Source organism: Oncorhynchus tshawytscha, linkage group LG10, assembly GCF_018296145.1.
Source record: "Oncorhynchus tshawytscha isolate Ot180627B linkage group LG10, Otsh_v2.0, whole genome shotgun sequence".
Lineage (NCBI taxonomy): Eukaryota > Metazoa > Chordata > Actinopteri > Salmoniformes > Salmonidae > Oncorhynchus > Oncorhynchus tshawytscha.
Genome location: NC_056438.1, coordinates 27,221,435 through 27,239,619, shown reverse-complemented (window position 1 = coordinate 27,239,619; position 18,185 = coordinate 27,221,435). Strand labels below are relative to the sequence as shown.

Here is an 18,185-nt window from a genome sequence, read left to right as displayed (position 1 = left end):
ATGACGGTGCCACGTTGAGTGTCACTGAGCTATTCGCTATGGGCCATTCTACTGACAATGTTTGTCTATGGCTGTGTACTCGATTTTATACACCTGTCAGCAACGGGTGTGACTGAAATAGCCGAATACACACATTTAAGGGGTGTCCACATACTTTTGACAATGTAGTGTATGTCCAATTGAATGGTGCTGGACAGCAGAACCCTGACTTGATTAAAACATATATATAATAATAAGAAACAGTATCGTTCAATATGTTGAGATTAAATATACAACACCACCCTCTGCTGCCTCTTTTTCGAACAACCATATTTTCTATCATGCGCTCCATCATTGCGTCATCAACGAGCGACAAAATCCATATTGAACGTAAAAGTTCCCGGAAGTAATTTTGGTAAACACACGTTTGCATTTTGTTATGCTGTTGTGGCATGCAAGTTACCCTTTTCTAAACTATGCCGAAACTCTTTGCGATAAAATTTACAGAAAAATCTAATACGGGAGGATTTTGGTCTGCCATTGATGTTTGGATAAAGAAACCACACGTTGTGAACAAACGTCTTTGTGGAGTCAAAGAGACACAGAGTAAGAATGTTGGCTGTGAAGAACTTAGAAACATTCTGCTAACTCATGGAAGTGATACTTCAGAGTCCAAGGATGTTCTTACTTTCTTGAATAGTGGCGTTGAACTCGAACATGACCAGGAGAGACTGTGGTCTTTTTGTGTGAGGACATTCATTCCTAAAGTAAACTGTTATGGCACAACTGTACATAAAGATATTATACTCAAAGGTAAGCCTTAAATTACATTCAGCTGATGTTTAAGCTGCTTATCATTGAGTTCTGGCTGACTTTACAACATGTACGCAACACACATTTGAATACAGTCTCATGTGTGAAAGTGTCCTGTGTGTTATTTTTTACTCAACATTTTCAGACTTTAACACTCAAAGAGTAAGCTTCTTACCAGTTGAAGAGAGTGAGGAAGGGACTGCCTCTTTACGGAAGAACAACATCTATCAGATACATCTCCTGGCTGAGAAGGGTGATGAATGGTGAGTGTTTCCATGTTTAACCTCAGTGTCTGCTTCTTCACCCATCCTTCCATTGATTCAGTAATGCTTGGACACATTGGATAGTGTCTGCACTGGTTTGCTCTGTAAATCTAATCTCCAGGACACTAGAGTTACATCTCATGCGGCCTGATGACTGGTTCAGTGACGGGGTGGCCTACCCCAAACTGCCCTGGCTCAGTGGGGAGCTCCTGCCCAAACTGGTGCGCTGGGCCACGGAGAGTAAGACCAGTGAGTTCAAGAGCACCCTGTCTCTCCTGCCAGTAGAGAAGTACAGCATCATGTACCAACAGCTGAAAGACAAGTACAAGGAGATGGTCAAGGTATGGTCAATGTATGATTAATATGGTCAAGGTATGGTCAATGCATGGCCAGTGTATGGTTAATATGGTCAATGCATGGCCAGTGTATGGTTAATATGGTCAAGGTATGGTTAATAGTTCATGGTCAAGGTCTTTTACAGTATAGATTTGTCACAACAGTCCTGAATGCATTAATATATTTGTCTTTGCATAGGTATGGCCTGAAGTGACGGATCCAGAGAAGTTTGTCTTTGAAGATGTTGCCATCGCTACCTATCTTTTGGTAGGTCTCTTCTGTACATGGACAGTAACTACAACAATGTATTTGACGGAGTGCTAATATGAGTAAAATGGCAACTCTAATGACAATAACACCATTGTCTATTAATGCACAGGTCCTATGGGGTGAGGAGCGAGCGGTGAAGGGTCTGACCGTCAAACAGTCCTTTGTGGATCTTGGTTGTGGAAATGGTCTCCTGGTTCACATTCTAAGCAACGAAGGGGTATGTGTGATAAACACTTCACTAGGTTTGCCAGAACACAGTTATATAATATAACCTGATATGCCCTGGTACTGAATAGTAACACCAGGATTACGGGCTGAAATACTCCATGTGGAAAACTGACCTCTCTAGCAGATCTCCTTTAATTTACAAATGTCCACTGGATGCTTAATCAATGACAGGGTAGCCGGCGAGTCGTAAAAAGCTTTAGTCTGCGTCCCAAGTAGCACTTTATTCCCTATATAGTGCATTACTTTTGAACAGGGCCCATAGTGCACCATATATGGAATAGGATCCCATTTGGGACGCAGGATTAATCTGTGCCAATTCCAGGCCAATGTTCCATTTAATCAGTGATGTGATTTAACGTCCAATCAAAACGCTGGATATCCGTAATTGAAATTACACACGGGGTAGGTGGAACGTGTGTCACTATACCCAATGTTCATTTGATGAAGTGATTTAAGGACTGACCGTCATGCCTACTTGTGTTTCAGCACCCTGGAAAGGGCATCGACGTGAGGAAAAGGAAGATCTGGGATATGTACGGCCCCCAAACACATCTAGAGGTGAGGATGGGCTATGTGGAACTCTGTTTTAGGATAGTGGGTTTTTTTTCAGCCTAGATCAACTACTTGACTTAGGGGTGTATATACTGCACAAGAACAACAGTTCACCTGACACAAGACTGAATCCAAACATTACACTGGACAATACTCTGGATACATTCAGTAACATAATAAGAATATTCTTAAACATTTTAGGTGCAAGAAAAAACGATTACAAGGGTTTGAGTGAGAGGTCTAACAGGTGTCTCTAAGTGACCACACACCTCCAAACTGTACACAGTTCCTAATTCATTTCAATGACCTTTTGTGACTCAAGGAAAGAGCTTTCAACTATAAGGTCATTTATTTTGCTCTCCTAGCTTTGCCATGATGGAACTGAGGCAAGCACACATGTAGTTTTTTGTTTGGAACACAGCCTTGCGTCCCTACCATCACACAATTACTGTTGTTGTTTTACGTAATCCAAAAACGTTCCATTATAAATCACAATGTGGGTCAGATGGGCATTGTTTGAACACTTATTCTTTTGCCAACATGGCTAGCTAAGTTATAAAATACAAACTTACGATGTTTGGGTTTCAAAAGGTACTTCAGACAAACATATTGTAATTTTGGTGAGTCATGAGTCCAAGTCTGTGCTCTGCGACAGATTTTCTTCATAATATGACAAACAGGCTCATTCTGTTCAGGACAACCCAGGGAATAACGCATGTCATCCTTGTTTCAAGTTTTAATGTCACGTGCACAAGTACAGTGAAATGCCTTTCTTGCAAGCTCCAAACCAAACAATGCAGTAATCAATGTCAATGTAGCACAAAATTATATAAGTTAGAACAAAAACACAGGAGAAATAAAAATAAGAAATAAGACGAACACAAGAAAGTAAGAAGCTATATACAGGGTCAGTTCCAATACCATATTTACAATGTGCAGGGATACTTGAGTGGTAGAGGAAGATACAGTGCCTTCAGAAAGTACGCAAGCCCTTTGACTTTTGGAAAGGAACACACCTGTCTATATAAGGTCCCACAGTTGACAGTGCATGTCAGAGCAAAAACCAAGCCATGAGGTCAAAGGAATTGTCCGTAGAGCTCCGAGACAGGATTGTGTCGAGGCACAGATCTGGGGAAGGGTACTAAAAAATATCTACAGCAAGAACACAGTGGCCTCCATCATTCTTAAATGGAAGAAGTTTAGAAGACTCATCATAGAGCTGGCCGCCCAGCCAGACTGAACAATCGGGGGAGAAGGGCCTTGGCCAGGGAGGTGACAAAGAACCCAATTGTCACTCTTGACAGAGCTCTAGAGTTCCTTTGTGGAGATATGAGAACCTTCCAGAAGGACAACCATCTCTCATGGTGGTGGCAGCATCATGCTGTAGGGATGTTTTTCAGTGGCAGGGACTGGGATCGAGGCAAAGATGAACGGAGCAAAGTGCATAGAGATCCTTGGTGAAAACCTGCTCCAGAGCGCTCAGGACCTCAGACTGGGGCGAAGGTTCGCCTTCCAATAGGACAACGACCCTAAGCACACGGCCAAGACAATGCAGGAGTGGCTTCGGGACAAGTCTCTGAATTTCCTTGAGTGGCCCAGCCAGAGCCTGGACTTGAACCCGTTCGAACATATCTGGAAAGACCTGCAAATAGCTGTGCAGCGACGCTCCCCATCCAACTTGACAGAGCTTGAGAGGATCTGCAGAGATGAATGGGATAAACTCCCCAAGTACAGGTGTGCCAAGCTTGTAGCGTCATACCCAAGAAGACTCAATGCTGTAATCGCTGCCAAAGGTGCTTCAACAAAGTTCTGAGTAAAGGGTCTGAATACTTATTGCACTTAATGTACATCCACTGCATTCCAATCAATGACAATCTACTATTTTCAACCCATTTACAGGGACTCTTAGTGGAAAGGGTTCATAGCTGCCTCAATCAACTTAATTTTGAGGGCTTTGTGGATATTTTGTGTTCCCATTTTTTGAAAGCAAACAAAACTACCGCAGTATTTGAAATATTTATGAATACCAGATTAATTCACAAGATATGTAGGTATTATATGAACTATTTCGTTCACCTTTTCAAATGAAGTCATATGACAATCACATATAGTCTAAACCACAATAGATACACATGGAATTGCACATGGGGTTGCGGGGAATCCCACACGTTGTTAGACACGCTCTGCTGTGCTGTACTTTCCCATTGCCGCCCGGCTTCAATGTTTCATCAGAAGACACGCTGCTGAATGTTCCCTTGCATCTATTATTCACTGTGTGTAGTCCAGGCAGGAAGTAGCTAGGCGAGGTAGTTGTTCCCATAGGGACTCAATGTACTTTTAGCTAACGGCTCGGGGTTCTTTCTGGTATCCTTATTGTCGGTGATGGGATATGATGGGGTGTATAGAGCATGGAAGTGGTCTCCAACACCGAAAGGGTTTTTTCTTGTTGTCATTTTTTGTGTTTTCCTTTCAACTAGTTTCCTTAGTTATTCCTTAGTTTTTGCCTGAAATCCCTTATTTACTTTTATTGTTGTTATTTAAAAGTATAAAACCAGTTATTTCTCTAGTCCATACATGGCAAGAGGCACAAAATGTTGCTTTGAAAAGTATTTTTTTGAATTTGTAATCTCATCTGACTTTGTATTTCAGACCACCCTTCTTCATATCCACTCAGACACTAAATGAGCTGAGATAACAATCACATTAAACATTATTCTCCTTCAATATTAAAAGTTGGTAACAGAGTTGTTATTTCGCGACAGAAAGCGGCTGGGGGTGTCATAAGCCATTTGTAATTCAAAAATGATTAATGAAAAAAAATCGAATTACTGTTGGCGGTGCTTCTCTCTGATCTAAAGAAGCCTGTTGTGCTTTTGGTTGGGGGCCTTTTTTTCTATTCCAGGAAACGGCAATCACTCCCGGTGATGGCTTCTTATTCCCGGGCACAGACTGGCTGATTGGAAACCACTCGGACGAGCTCACACCATGGATCCCCGTTATAGCGGCCAGGCAAGTCATCAGCAGAAACAATTTGGCTTAGCCGCCTCAAGTGGCAACTGATCTCTTGAGTTTGAAATCATGTTTTTTTCATGAGTTGGGAAGGGGGAATAGAGGTGTGTTGGTGTGTGAAGTGTCGTTTCTGATGCGGCAGCCACCTGGTGGTGATGTTGAGCTTGGCTCTAATTTTTTATTGACTCTCCTGTTCTGGTTTGAACGCTCCAACAACCTCCATAGATTTGAAATTGTCCTCATCTCCTGCCTTAATCTCACATTTTTCTCACCCCACTTTGAGTCAGTTGTACTTACATCCGTTGTACTTGTAGTATTTTCTCACCTCTATGCTGCCTGCTATCTGTGGTTAGGGCTCCCTTAAAAAAAAGAGGTTCCATCATATCTCATTTAAACTCACCTGGATGAATTAAGGATGAATAGACAATTATAAAGTACACTGATAACTGTGACCAAACCACATGGCTTTGATGTGTAATTTCGGTCACTTTCCTCCCACTTTAGGTCATCCTTCTCCTGCCGGTATTTTGTCCTGCCGTGCTGCTTCTTTGACTTCTATGGGAAGTACCAGCGGAGACACTGTAAGAAGTCCCAGTATAAGGAATACATTGACTTCATCTCTGAGGTCAGCACAGCCTGTGGGTTCAACACAGAGGAGGACTGCCTGAGAATCCCCTCCACAAAGCGGGTATGCTAATGCTAACAATGACACTTGAACACACAGTACACGCTAACATGTTCATGCAAACCACTCATGTTGTTTTAATCTAACCCCTTGCTTTACAGGTGTGTCTGGTAGGAAAGTCGAGGAGCTACCAGCTGTCGGATGAGCCGCAGGCAGAGGAGGGGAGAGACAAGTATATACAGGGTCGTCAGCCCTGCTCCGGGGTCACAGTTCGAGAGTCAAATGCCGAGGATGAAGCCGAGCACCACCACGACCACTCAGAGACTGACAGGATCCACGGCACCAACTGGGGAGCTGGATTCCAGCCCCGAGAGAGGATCGAGACAGTGCGGAACTGTGCTGCCCTTCCCCGGGACTTTGTAGATGGTATAGTCCTACGTGTGGCTACCTCTCTGCTGGGGTTGACCAAGGACGGAGGTGGGGATGTCCCCGGCACCTGGAACATGGGAGGTAAGAGAATGGGACTTTAATAGCTAAACTGTCAATCAAATCACAAGGTAATCTCTCCCTCAAAATACAATAAAGTCTCACTCAGTCTGCATTTACATGAGCTGTAATTGAGGTCATAACAGGTTTAGGAAAACAGAACATGAAGTACATATCTGATCTTGGATTTATTACTATTATGGCGTGTATTGGATTTATGTACTGTGTACTACATGGTGTATTGTTGATTCAGTGGAATTCAGGATGATCGGGTGTGTGCAGGAACTCAATGTTGGTGGCCCATCATGCCCTTAACCCACCCCACCTCTTTCTGTATCTCTACCTCTTCCTGTCTATCGCTCCCTCTCAGCACCAATAGGAAAGCCCCTGGTGGCGCAGCACAACCCTGCTTTGAACCCTGTCAGCGTTTCATCCTCCGCCATTCGGCACCACATTCACACACTGCCCCCATCTCTCTTTTATCAACCTTTTCCGGACTTTCCCCTTCACACACACACACACACACACACACACACACACACACACACACACACACACACACACTCCCCTGCACTCCCCCCTCCCCCTGTACGATGGATGAGATAAGAAGAAGAAGTCTAGTCAGAGAGAAAAAGGGAGGGAGAGAAAAAAGAGGGGAAGAGACAGAGCCTGTAATCCAGGATGGAGATGACTGGATGAATAATGCACTCTGGCCCATCTTTTATGCATGAGTCTGTATTTGTGTTGAGGTATTTCTACCAGTTACTTTATGGCGTTGCTCTGAAAAGAGGGAGGATTAGCGGGGGTTAAGCCGGGGCAGCTTGCATGGACAGTGGCTAGCTCCCGAGTTTCAATGTGCCATTTTAGATGGCAAAGCAAAGTGCTACTATTAAAGTGGAACTGACAGCGTTTTAACTACTTTGCAAATATTAAACAAACAGACAATCATATTATTATTAGTAACAAATATCATATTCCCAGTTTATGCTTCAAAACCATTTGACTCAAAATTCCAATTCCAGACAATAAGACATTGTTGACATAATCGATGTATGCAGTTCAATGCATGATTTATATAATTCACCAATACATTTCTTGGTAGTCCAAAAACTATTGCTATCAGGTTGTAAATCCCAGCTGGCCTGGTACGTTGTTTGCTGGCTCCACCCATTTGGGATGCGCTGTTTCAGTTTCCATGACTCAATATTCTGAACAAAAATGGAAGACTAACTAAGGCTGGAAATGAGATGATAAATTGTTTAGATCTAGGACAGAAGAATTTATAATGGACTTTTTCAGACATAACATAGGTACAGCAGATCCCCTTATTGTATGGGACACTTTTAAGTGTGCCTTTAGAGGCCATGCAATTCAGTACTCATCAATAAAACAAAAGCAATTTAGATCAAGAGTCCATATTAACAAAGGAAATTGAAGGACTAACAGTACAGTTAGATAGCAATAAACATGGTACCATAGAGGCACAGAATAAGTTAGAGGAAAAACTAAAAGAAATGGAGGAACTTATTCAAGAAAGATTCAGTGTAATAGATTATAAAAAATAAAGTGAACTGGATGGAATATGGGGGAAAATGCATCAAATTCTTTTTCAATCTTCAATATAGAAATGCTACCAAACAAAATGTATTAAAACTTGTTACAAATTATGGACTCACGCATGATTCACCAAATGATATTTTGAAAGAGGAAGTAAAGTACTTTAAGAATATGTTTTCGTTTCAGGCTCCTCCATCTCCACGAACTGAAACTAATTGTATGGATTTTTCCCCTAATAATATTGTAAAATTAATATCTGTACAGAAGGACTCATGTGAAGGCCAAATTACAGAGGAGGAACTGTTTGATGCAATTGGGGCCTTTAAGGATGGGAAAACTCCAGGGCTGGATGGCATACCAGTGGAAGTATACAAAACTTTTTTTGATATACTCAAAGGACCATTATTAGCATGATTTAACTACTCCTATATAAATGGTAGATTATCAGACACGCAACAAGAAGGTCTGATATCATTATTACTGAAACAGGACCCAAGTGGTATATATAAAGATCCAGTCCATTAAAAAAATTGGAGACCTCTTACACTTCAGTGTTGTGATGCAAAAATCCTAGCAAAATGCTTGGCGCATAGAATTTAAAAAGTATTGTCAGATATTATTCATCCTAATCAGACAGGTTTTTTACATGGACGATACATTGGAGATAATATAAGACCAGTACTGGAAACAATAGAATACTATGAAATATTGGGGACACCAGGCCTGGTTTTCATTGCTGATTTTGAAAAGGCTTTTGATAAAGTACGACTGGAGTTTATAAATGCCTAGAATATTTCAATTTTGGGGAATCTTTTATAAATGGGTTAAAGTTATGTATAGTGACCCTAGGTGTAAAATAGTAAATAATGGCTACATCTCAAAGTTTTAAACTAAAAAAAACAAGGTTGTCCACTATCGGCATATCTATTTATTATTTCCATCGAAATGTTAGCTGTTAAGATTAGATCAAACAATAATATTAAGGGATTATAAATCCGTGGTTTAAAAACTAAGGTGTCATTGTACGCTGATCTTTTAAAACCACAATTAGAGTCTCTCCACAGCCTCATAGAGGATCTAGATACTTTTGCTATTCTCTCTGGATTAAAACCAAATTATGATAAGTATATTATGTATTGGATCACTAAAAAAATGCAAATTTTACCAATAAAATGGTCTGACGGAGATGTGGACATACTCGGTATACAAATCCCAAAAGAAAGAAATTATCTCACTCCAATACATTTTTATAGTATGTTCGCAAAATAGATAAGATCTTGCTACCATGGAAAGGAAAATACCTGTCTATTTGTGGAAAAATCACCCTGATTAACTCTTTAGTCATATCACCGTTTACCTATTTGCTTATGGTTTTGCCTACACCTAGTGACCTGCTTTTTAAATTATATGAACATAAAATATTCCATCTTATTTGGAATGGCAAGCCAGATAAAATTAAAAGGGCCTATTTATATAACGAATATGAATTCGGTGGGCTGAAATGATTAAATATTAAAGCATTAGACCTCTCACTAAAGGCATCAGTCATACAAAAGTTATACTTAAATCCAAACTGGTTCTCTAGTAAATTGGTATGAATGTCTCATCCTATGTTCAAGAAGGGCCCTTTTCCCTTTATTCAGATTACACCTGCTCACTTTCGGTTGTTTGAAAAGGAAATAATCTCCAAAATATCTTAATCTTTTTAAACAAGCCTTAGAAAGTTGGTTGCAATTTCAGTTTAATCCACCTGAAAAGACAGAACAAATAATACAACAAATATTGTGGTTAAATTCAAATATACTAATTGATTAAAAAAAAATATTTTTCGAAGAATTAAAAAAAAAAAAAGTATAATTTTTGTGAATGATATCATAAATAGGACTGATGGAGTTATGTCACACATGCAGCTAACACAGACATACGAAAATGTCTGCTCTACCCAAAATTACAACCAATTAATTGCAGCATTACCACAAAAATGGAAGAGGCAAGTAGAAGGGAGAAAAAAGTAAGGAACTTGTATGTTGGCCCTGTATTAAAGAACATAAATGGTTAAAAAAAGGGGTGATAAATAAAAACATATACCAATTTCATTTAAGGACCAAAAAACTGACAGCTGTGCCATATAAATGGCAAAATAGTTGGGAAGAGATTTTCGATGTACCCATTCCATGACACATGGTTTATGAATTGATACGCAAAACAACGCCAGATACAAAATTTCAAATTTTTCAATTTAAATTACTATACAAAATTCTTGCTACTAATTGAATGTTATATATATGGGGGATACAATCTTCCCAGCTCTGCAGATTATGCTGTGAGGAGGCAGAGTCATTAGATCATTTATTTTGGCATTGTCCATATGTAGCTCGTTTTTGGTCACAGGTACAGGAATGGCTGAAGAATTGCAACATTTGCCTAGAACTAACGCTGCAGATAGCAATACTGGGTGATTTGAAAAGCCATAGTCAATCAATCAATAATATAATAATTATTTTAGCGAAATTTTGAATTTTGAATTTACAATCTGTAGAAGCTATGAGAGTAGAACGGTTCAATTAATTTGTGAAGCATCACAGCACAGTTGAAAAATATATGGCAAATAGAAATCCAAAATGGATGATGTTGAGAGATAGATGTGAGAGGTTGAATGGAGCTGAAGGGTGGGACTAATAGCAAGATAAACCATGTAAAACATATGGGGTCTGTAAAATGTATATAGGTTCAGATCTTTTGTGAAATAGCAGTTACAAATAGAATTCCAACTGGATGGACTTCAGAAATAGAGGAAGGACTAAAAACAAACAAAAAATAGACTGTCTTTAAAATGTGTATAAGATGTATAAATTGAAGGTAAAAGCCGAAGTGTTTATTAGTTTACTCCAATTGGGGGATCGGTGGAAGGGTTTGCAGGGAATAATAATAAAGTTATATTCTTTTAAAAAGCATGTATGTCTATATAGGTATGTGTATGTATATATGTCAATATGCATGCATGTATGGATATATATATATTTACCCTGAAAATATATGGGGGATTGGAAATGATGCAGACAATTACATTGATGGAACCAATATTCTTTCCGCAATATTAAGCTGATCCACCCCTTTACAGAGAAAAAAAAGGCTGGAAATGTCAAAACAATCAAACTAGAAAGGGCAATGATCACAAGTCAGTCGTAACGTGGCTAATAGGTTAGCGCACATGTGTCAAACATAAGGCCCGCGGGCCGAATAGGATACACAAGCGAATGTAAACGAGTCAACAGTTGAGTCATCTACTAATTATAGCCTGATGTGCTCGCATCGGTGAATTCAACTTCAACATATTATGCACATCTGCAAGCAAAGGCTGGACAAATGTTATTTATCTCTTTTGGTCGAGGGGGTGTGGTGTATATATATGGCCAACATAACACGTCTAAGGGCTGTTCTTATGCACAGCTCAACGGGGAGTGCCTAAATACAACCCTTAGCTGTGGTATATTGGCCATATATCACAAACCCCCGAGGTGCCTTACTGCTATTATAAACTGGTTACCAACGTAATTAGAGCAGTGAAAATAAGTGTTTTGTCATACCCATGGTATACGGTCTGATATACCACGGCTTTCAGCCAATTAGCATTCAGGGCTCGAACCACCCAGTTTATAACAGACCATATACCACATGCGTGACAAAACATGTATTTTTACTGCTCTAATTATTTTGCTAACCAGTTTATAATAGCAATAAGGCACCTTGGGTGTTTGTGGTATATTGCCAATATACCAGTGCTGAGGGCTGTATCCAGCCACTCCGCGTTGCACCATGAATAAGAACAGCTCTTAGACGTGTTATATTGGCCATATATCACACCCACTCGAGCCTTATTGCCTAAATATATCATCCTATGTACACAAGTGGACATTATAAAGGGCCATGTTTTTTCAAATCCACTCAGGTGTATTTCATGGCCTTTGGCGAATGTGTTTTAATGATCTAAAGTCACGCTGTTGCTACTGCCTGTAAACACACAGTTCAGTTCAAAGTGAATGATGGCAGGCCAGTGTGTAGCTCTGATTGACTATGGTGCACCAGGCTGCGTAGACTCCGGTCCTGGACGAGGAAGATGTTTTTTTTAAGGTTATATTATTTGGCCAAACGCACGGCCGGTTTCCCACTCTATATCGCTGTAGAATTCTTTTTACAAATGTATTCTAATATTCTATGAATTTAAAACGTGAAAATTATAATATTTAAGTGCTCTCGCTTGTCAGAAAATGTTTTTAAAAAAGAAAGAAAAAAAGGTTTAATTCCTCCAGAGGGTGTATTTGAAAAGATTTTGCTAAGATTTCATGTTGCTAAAACGCTGTGAGTTCCAATTTAAGTATTCACTATTTTAGCATACAGGATTAAATGCAGGGTAAAAACAATTCCTCAATGTTTTTTGAGCATTTCTCTCTCCACTTATACAATAGCACTAAATAAATACTTGCTAACCCGCAATCAATGTTAGCTGAGCATCTAGCTAGGAGCCATTTAATACACTCAGTAATACGATGTCACCTTGCTGAGTGTACTTTTTAAAGCCCACAGCATTACACAAACACACTATCTATGGACAATCCATTAATAACAGTTTGGGAGGCCAAACTGAATCCACATTGTCAATAGCCCCACTTATCCCATTAATCTCTATTAGCATTGTAGGCTCTAGTCTCTTAAGGGCAGCTGTAAATGTAGTATTAATCTTATATTAAGGCCCTGGGCCCCCTGGCGTCTGTGCTCTGACTGCTCTTTTGCTGCTCCTCGGTTCACACATACGTTGGCATACTATTCCTAGCTACTGTGCCAGGCTGCAAACAAAACTTGAGTGTCTTGAATTGTTACGCAATGTGGTACAGTACTAAAACAATCATCTCTAGGTAATCGAAGTAGTTTATGTATAATGTCTTTGTATACAAAACCAACAGAACAGTTTTGAAGTTGATAATCAAGAGTGGGGGGGGGCTGATTGATTTGACAAGTATTGCGCTGATTTGTTAGTAAGGCTGTACCACAGCAGAAACATTACAATGGGTGCCACGACAACTCGTTCTGATATAATATGATGTCACAAAAATAAAATAACAAGGTGCATGAGGGAAGGGAACCAAAGGTAGAATTGCACTCCCATATGCCAAAGAGAGAAGATTGTCATTTATATCAACCAAAGGTCAACATAGATTGAATTATCCATGGAGAAGGGGAAAGCAAAGACAGAAATACCTTAATGTCCATGAAATGGAACTTAAAGATTGGCTAGCTGCTCTGCTGCAAACTCAGATGTGAATTTATATCTCGGATTACAAATATTGTGGAAACACCTAGACTTTTTGGCCATGTATATGCATTATCTAAGACCCATGGGGAATGGGTTCGTTTTAATATCTCCCTCAGTGGGGAAATGGTGGTGGTAGGAAATAACAGACAACAATGTCTCAGGATTTATTTTAAAATGGCCGCTGGGAACTGTGCTGGCAAAAATGTCCTCTGTTATTATGATTTTAATTGACTTCACAGCTCTGACGGTCTGACACCTTAGACGAACTGTCAGAGAGAATAAGTTATTTTCTGAGGTTCTAATTTATCACAACTCCCTTGTGGTCTCTGTCTGCTTTCCAAATGGGACCCTATTCCCTTTGTAGTGCACTGCTAAAAAAAGCAGTGCACTATAAAGAGAATAGGGTGCCATTTGGGACTAACCCTTGGTTTCATTCCAAAAGTCACTCCTACCCACCCAAGTCCTTTTCCTACAACTCCAATGTCATGTTCATCACAACCCCATCATCTCCTATGGCTTTCTCATCCCTTTGTCCTAGTCCTCCATTATTGAACCCTTAACCACCCTCCTCTTCTCCTTTTTCATTCCAAATTGCACTCTTGGCTCTCTCCTCTCCAGGCAGGCTGTCCGTGAGAGAGGTGGCTGAGTTGTTGGAGCAGGAGACTCTGCAGGTCCTGAAGAAAGAATGTGGCGGTCTGCAGACCCTGCTCAAGAACAACCACCAGGTCTTCAGAGGTACGTGCAGCACAAACCCCGCATCCACACACTCCTCTCAAAGAAGATTGAGCCCCAGAACGACGGCACCTATTCCCTATATAGTGCACTACGTTTGGACCAGGGCCTAAAGGGTTAGGGTAGGGATGTTTGGGATGCTGCCATAGATGTATATACAGTAGATACTATGTGGAGATCCGCTGTGTCTATTTCGGCACCAAACATCACGTTAATTGCGTTCTTATTTTTTTATTCACTATAAGGTTCCTCATTTTGGAACTTTTGGTGCTAACATGATGGCTATTAAGTTTGCTGAACTGTACATCATTGGCTCTGGGTCTGCATACATTAATCTTACTGAAGCAATCCAGGGCTTATTGGAATGCAACATACAGATATGAAATGCTTGAAAAAGTCGATGAAATCATTCCCATTCTCAGCTTGAAGGAATTTGCATTTTGCAATCTCTCTTAAGGCTTGCTTCTTTAACCTGATTACAACAGGCCTGGAAAATACCTAGTCAATGCAAGAAAAAAGGTTTTTACTAAATTCCCCCCTCTCCTCCACTCTTCTCTCCCTCAGTGGAAGGTGGTATGGTCCATATCCGGGACTGGCGGGTACAGGCCCAGAGGCCTAGAGGGCTGCAGGGTACAAGGGCTGATTCTAAGCGGAAGCACCTAATCTCTGGTGCCCTGAAGACCCGGGCCTGCTGGTTCCACGTCCACCACCCTCACGGATGCCCACTGCAGGCCGAGGAGTGTGCCTTCGCCCATGGCCCAGACGATCTCCGACCTTCCACCAGACCACTCAAGAAAATGAAGTACTCCAATTGAACACGCAATTCAGTTTGGACCATTATCGCAATGTTTTATTTCAATTGTACTATTTTTTTTTTTTTTTAGATGTGTTGATGCTGTGATATGATGCTACAAGAATAGCTGTGACTGTCAGTCATACATACATACAGTGCGGTCCAAAATTATTGACACCCTTTGATAAGGATAATTGAAATACCCAGCTATATTGTAAGTGAAAAAAATGAGGAAAGAGATTTTGTTTAACAGTAATATATATTTTCTCAAAAGGTAGGGGTTGAAATGTTTGACATCTCTAAAGATTCTTGTAAATAAAGTAGTCAAAAGTTGAGTATTTGGTCCCATAATCCTAGCACGCAATGATTACATCAAGCTTGTTACTCTACAAACATGTTGGATGTGTTTACAGTTAGTTTTGGTTGTGTTTCAGATTTTTTTGTGGCCTTTTGAAATGAACGTTAAATAATCCATTGTGTCATTTTGGAGTCACTTTTATTGTAAATAAGAATTGAATATGGGACCAAATACTAAACCTTTGACTACTTTATTGATAAGAATCTTTAGGGGTTTCAATTTTGACCCCTACCTTTTTTATCTGAGCAATTGTATTAGAATAAAATAATATAATTTCCCATTTTTGGGGGATAAAATACAGCTCAGTATTTTAATTATTTATTTTCCACAGTCATTATTGCTCATCTTTATCAGTAGGTGTCAATAATTTCAGACCCCACTGTACATACATACTTGCGCTTGTAACTAATTCCGCATATCGGAATTTTGAGACCTAAGTCTGGTTAGATAAGTACATTTTAGTTTTTAGTAGTGGAGCTACTCTGCTATTTGGTTTGCAGATCTCAAATATAACATCTCAAATATAAACAATACTGTCCTATTGTTCTTACTACCACACCTTCATTACTCAACTACATACACAGAGGTGCTTTAAGGTCCAAAACGGAGCACAAAACAGGCCATATTGGCTTAAAACTGTAAATGTCAGGGCCATGAATTATTTGTTGCGTAGTGTTCATGGGGTGTCCCGTGTGTTGCCCTCTGTGTCCCTGTTTTCCCTCCTGTGTTCCTTTACCACCTGGGATCGTGACCCCGTGGCTGAAAGGTCACATAGAGGCAGTAGAGGGCCGCCCAGAGACCACCTTAGGGTCAGGAGCTGGGTCTACTGCAGAGGGGTCTCGGGGGGGGGGTTGTCAGTACACTCTCTCCATAGACATCTACCTGTATGTCAGTTATGTCCTAAAACACTACACATTTGTTTATTTTTTGTCAGCCAGAGGGCCAGTCTCTTTACTTTAGCATTCCTTGGTTCGGCTACCGCCTCGTACCTATGGCTGCGTCACAATGAAGCACAATCCCTCAGGTATTATTTGCTTAAAAAACAGTTTGCCATGACAAGTTGTTTTTGGGTGTGAGAGATTATGCATCAGCGCTGCTAGCTGACAGCGAGTGTGAAGAGGCTTTAGAACTACTTGACTTTCCAACATCGTCCTATGGGAGGACACGTTAGTATATCAATATCTGTGAACCCCACCCCCACCCTGTGTTATTTCCCCTGCCATAGTATCGATAGCATACAGAACTGAGCTTTGTCCTATTCACTCGTCCTGGTCTGAAGGTGATGAATCCATAACATTCTGAGGTTTGTTCTATGTTGGCAGGCCGACTGTTCCCCGACCCTCCTGAGGCCTCTGGCTATGTCTGAATAGTAATGAAGATATACGATTTAGTTTAAGAATAGGATGGGTGTGTCCCTAATGGGCCTGATCTAAGGTCAGTTTTGCTGGAGCCGCATGGACCGACGTGAACAATACTGAATGCCAATGGCTGTGTTTTTTGATAAAGATGCACTCTAGCTAAGCATGGGAAGATGGAGAAACTCTATCGACAGTAAAAGCTTTGACTCTGACATTCTCCCTGTAGGTGAAGGAGCCCTCAGGAGAATTAACTTCCTGGAAAGCCAGAGGGAGGGAGTTACGCTGAATTACGCTTTGTGGCCTAAATCCAATAGACATGACAGACATTGTATTAGACCTGGGGGTGGATGTGTGAAAGCTTATAGCACTCAAGACCGATGACTGTTTACAGTTCTACACAGACGAGTGTGCTTTAATGACCTGAGCAAGCTACTAAGCCATAGTGTCTCTTCCTCTATCCATCCCTCCCTTCCTCATTTCCTCCATGCACCTGGGAGAAATCAATCCTTTAAGAGCCCTGCCTGCTTTTCCACATCTGCTAAGATCCAAACAGCCAATCGACCCGCTGCCCCACATTTCACCTGGCAATGAGCGTGAAATTATCCAGGAAGTGACACACGCATGGGGCAGCAAGTAGCCTAGTATTTAGAGCGTTGGACTAGTAACCGAAAGGTTGCAATCTCGAATCCCCGAGCTAAGAAGGTCCAAATCTGTCGTTCTGCCCCTGAACAAGGCAGTTAACCCACTATTCCTAGGCCACCATTGAAAATAAGAATTTGTTCTTAACTGACTTGCCTAGTTAAATAAAGGTAAAAACACAACGCAACCAAGCCGCACTTCTTCTTAACAGAGCGCGCATCCAACCCGGAAGCCAGACGCACCAATGTGTCGGAGGAAACACCATGCACCTGGCAACCTTGGTTAGCGCGCACTGCTCCCGGCCCGCCACAGGAGTCGCTGGTGCGCGATGAGACAAGGACATCCCTACCGGCCAAGCCCTCCCTAACCCGTACGACGCGAGGCCAATTGTGCGTCGCCCCACAGACCTCCCGGTAGCGGCCGGTTACGACAGAGCCTGGGCGCAAACCCAGAGTCTCTGATGGCACAGCTGGCGCTGCAGTACAGCGCCCTTAACCACTGCGCTGGGTTTGATTACTTTGATTTGGTGGGTAGCAAGCAAGAAACAAAGTTCAACTTTGGTTTCAGTTTACTAAGTTTTCTCCAAAGGGAAGAAAAGGGTCTTGTCTGCAGTCTCTTTTAAAAGGGTTCATAGTCAATCATGTGGTATTTAAGACAAAACGTTTCCTCAATGCAGCAACAAGTTCAAAGTTCACCCAACTCCATGCACTGATTCACTGTTCATCCCCACATAATTGTCTTCTCGTAGTCATACACATTTGTACAGTATCTGTTCCCTGTATATCATTTGTGTGTGTGTGTGTGTGTGTGCGTGCGTGCTGTGTGTGGAGGAGGAAGTCTTAAGTCTCTCCAGCTGGAGAAGGTCTGAGCTCACTC

At 41.1% G+C, this 18,185-nt stretch overlaps 1 protein-coding gene across 1 annotated transcript; it reads left to right on the top strand.

Annotated features, from left to right (window-relative positions):
* The first annotated feature begins 353 nt into the window (after positions 1 to 353).
* On the top strand, positions 354 to 15,097 carry trmt44 (tRNA methyltransferase 44 homolog). The gene is made up of 11 exons (XM_024434814.2): positions 354 to 792; positions 938 to 1,055; positions 1,177 to 1,396; positions 1,590 to 1,658; positions 1,771 to 1,878; positions 2,376 to 2,447; positions 5,344 to 5,450; positions 5,955 to 6,138; positions 6,237 to 6,585; positions 14,048 to 14,164; positions 14,726 to 15,097. Exons 1-11 carry the CDS (start codon positions 456 to 458, stop codon positions 14,974 to 14,976), a joined length of 1,932 nt encoding a protein of 643 aa, XP_024290582.1. The 5' UTR covers positions 354 to 455; the 3' UTR covers positions 14,977 to 15,097.
* Positions 15,098 to 18,185: the final 3,088 nt, after the last annotated feature.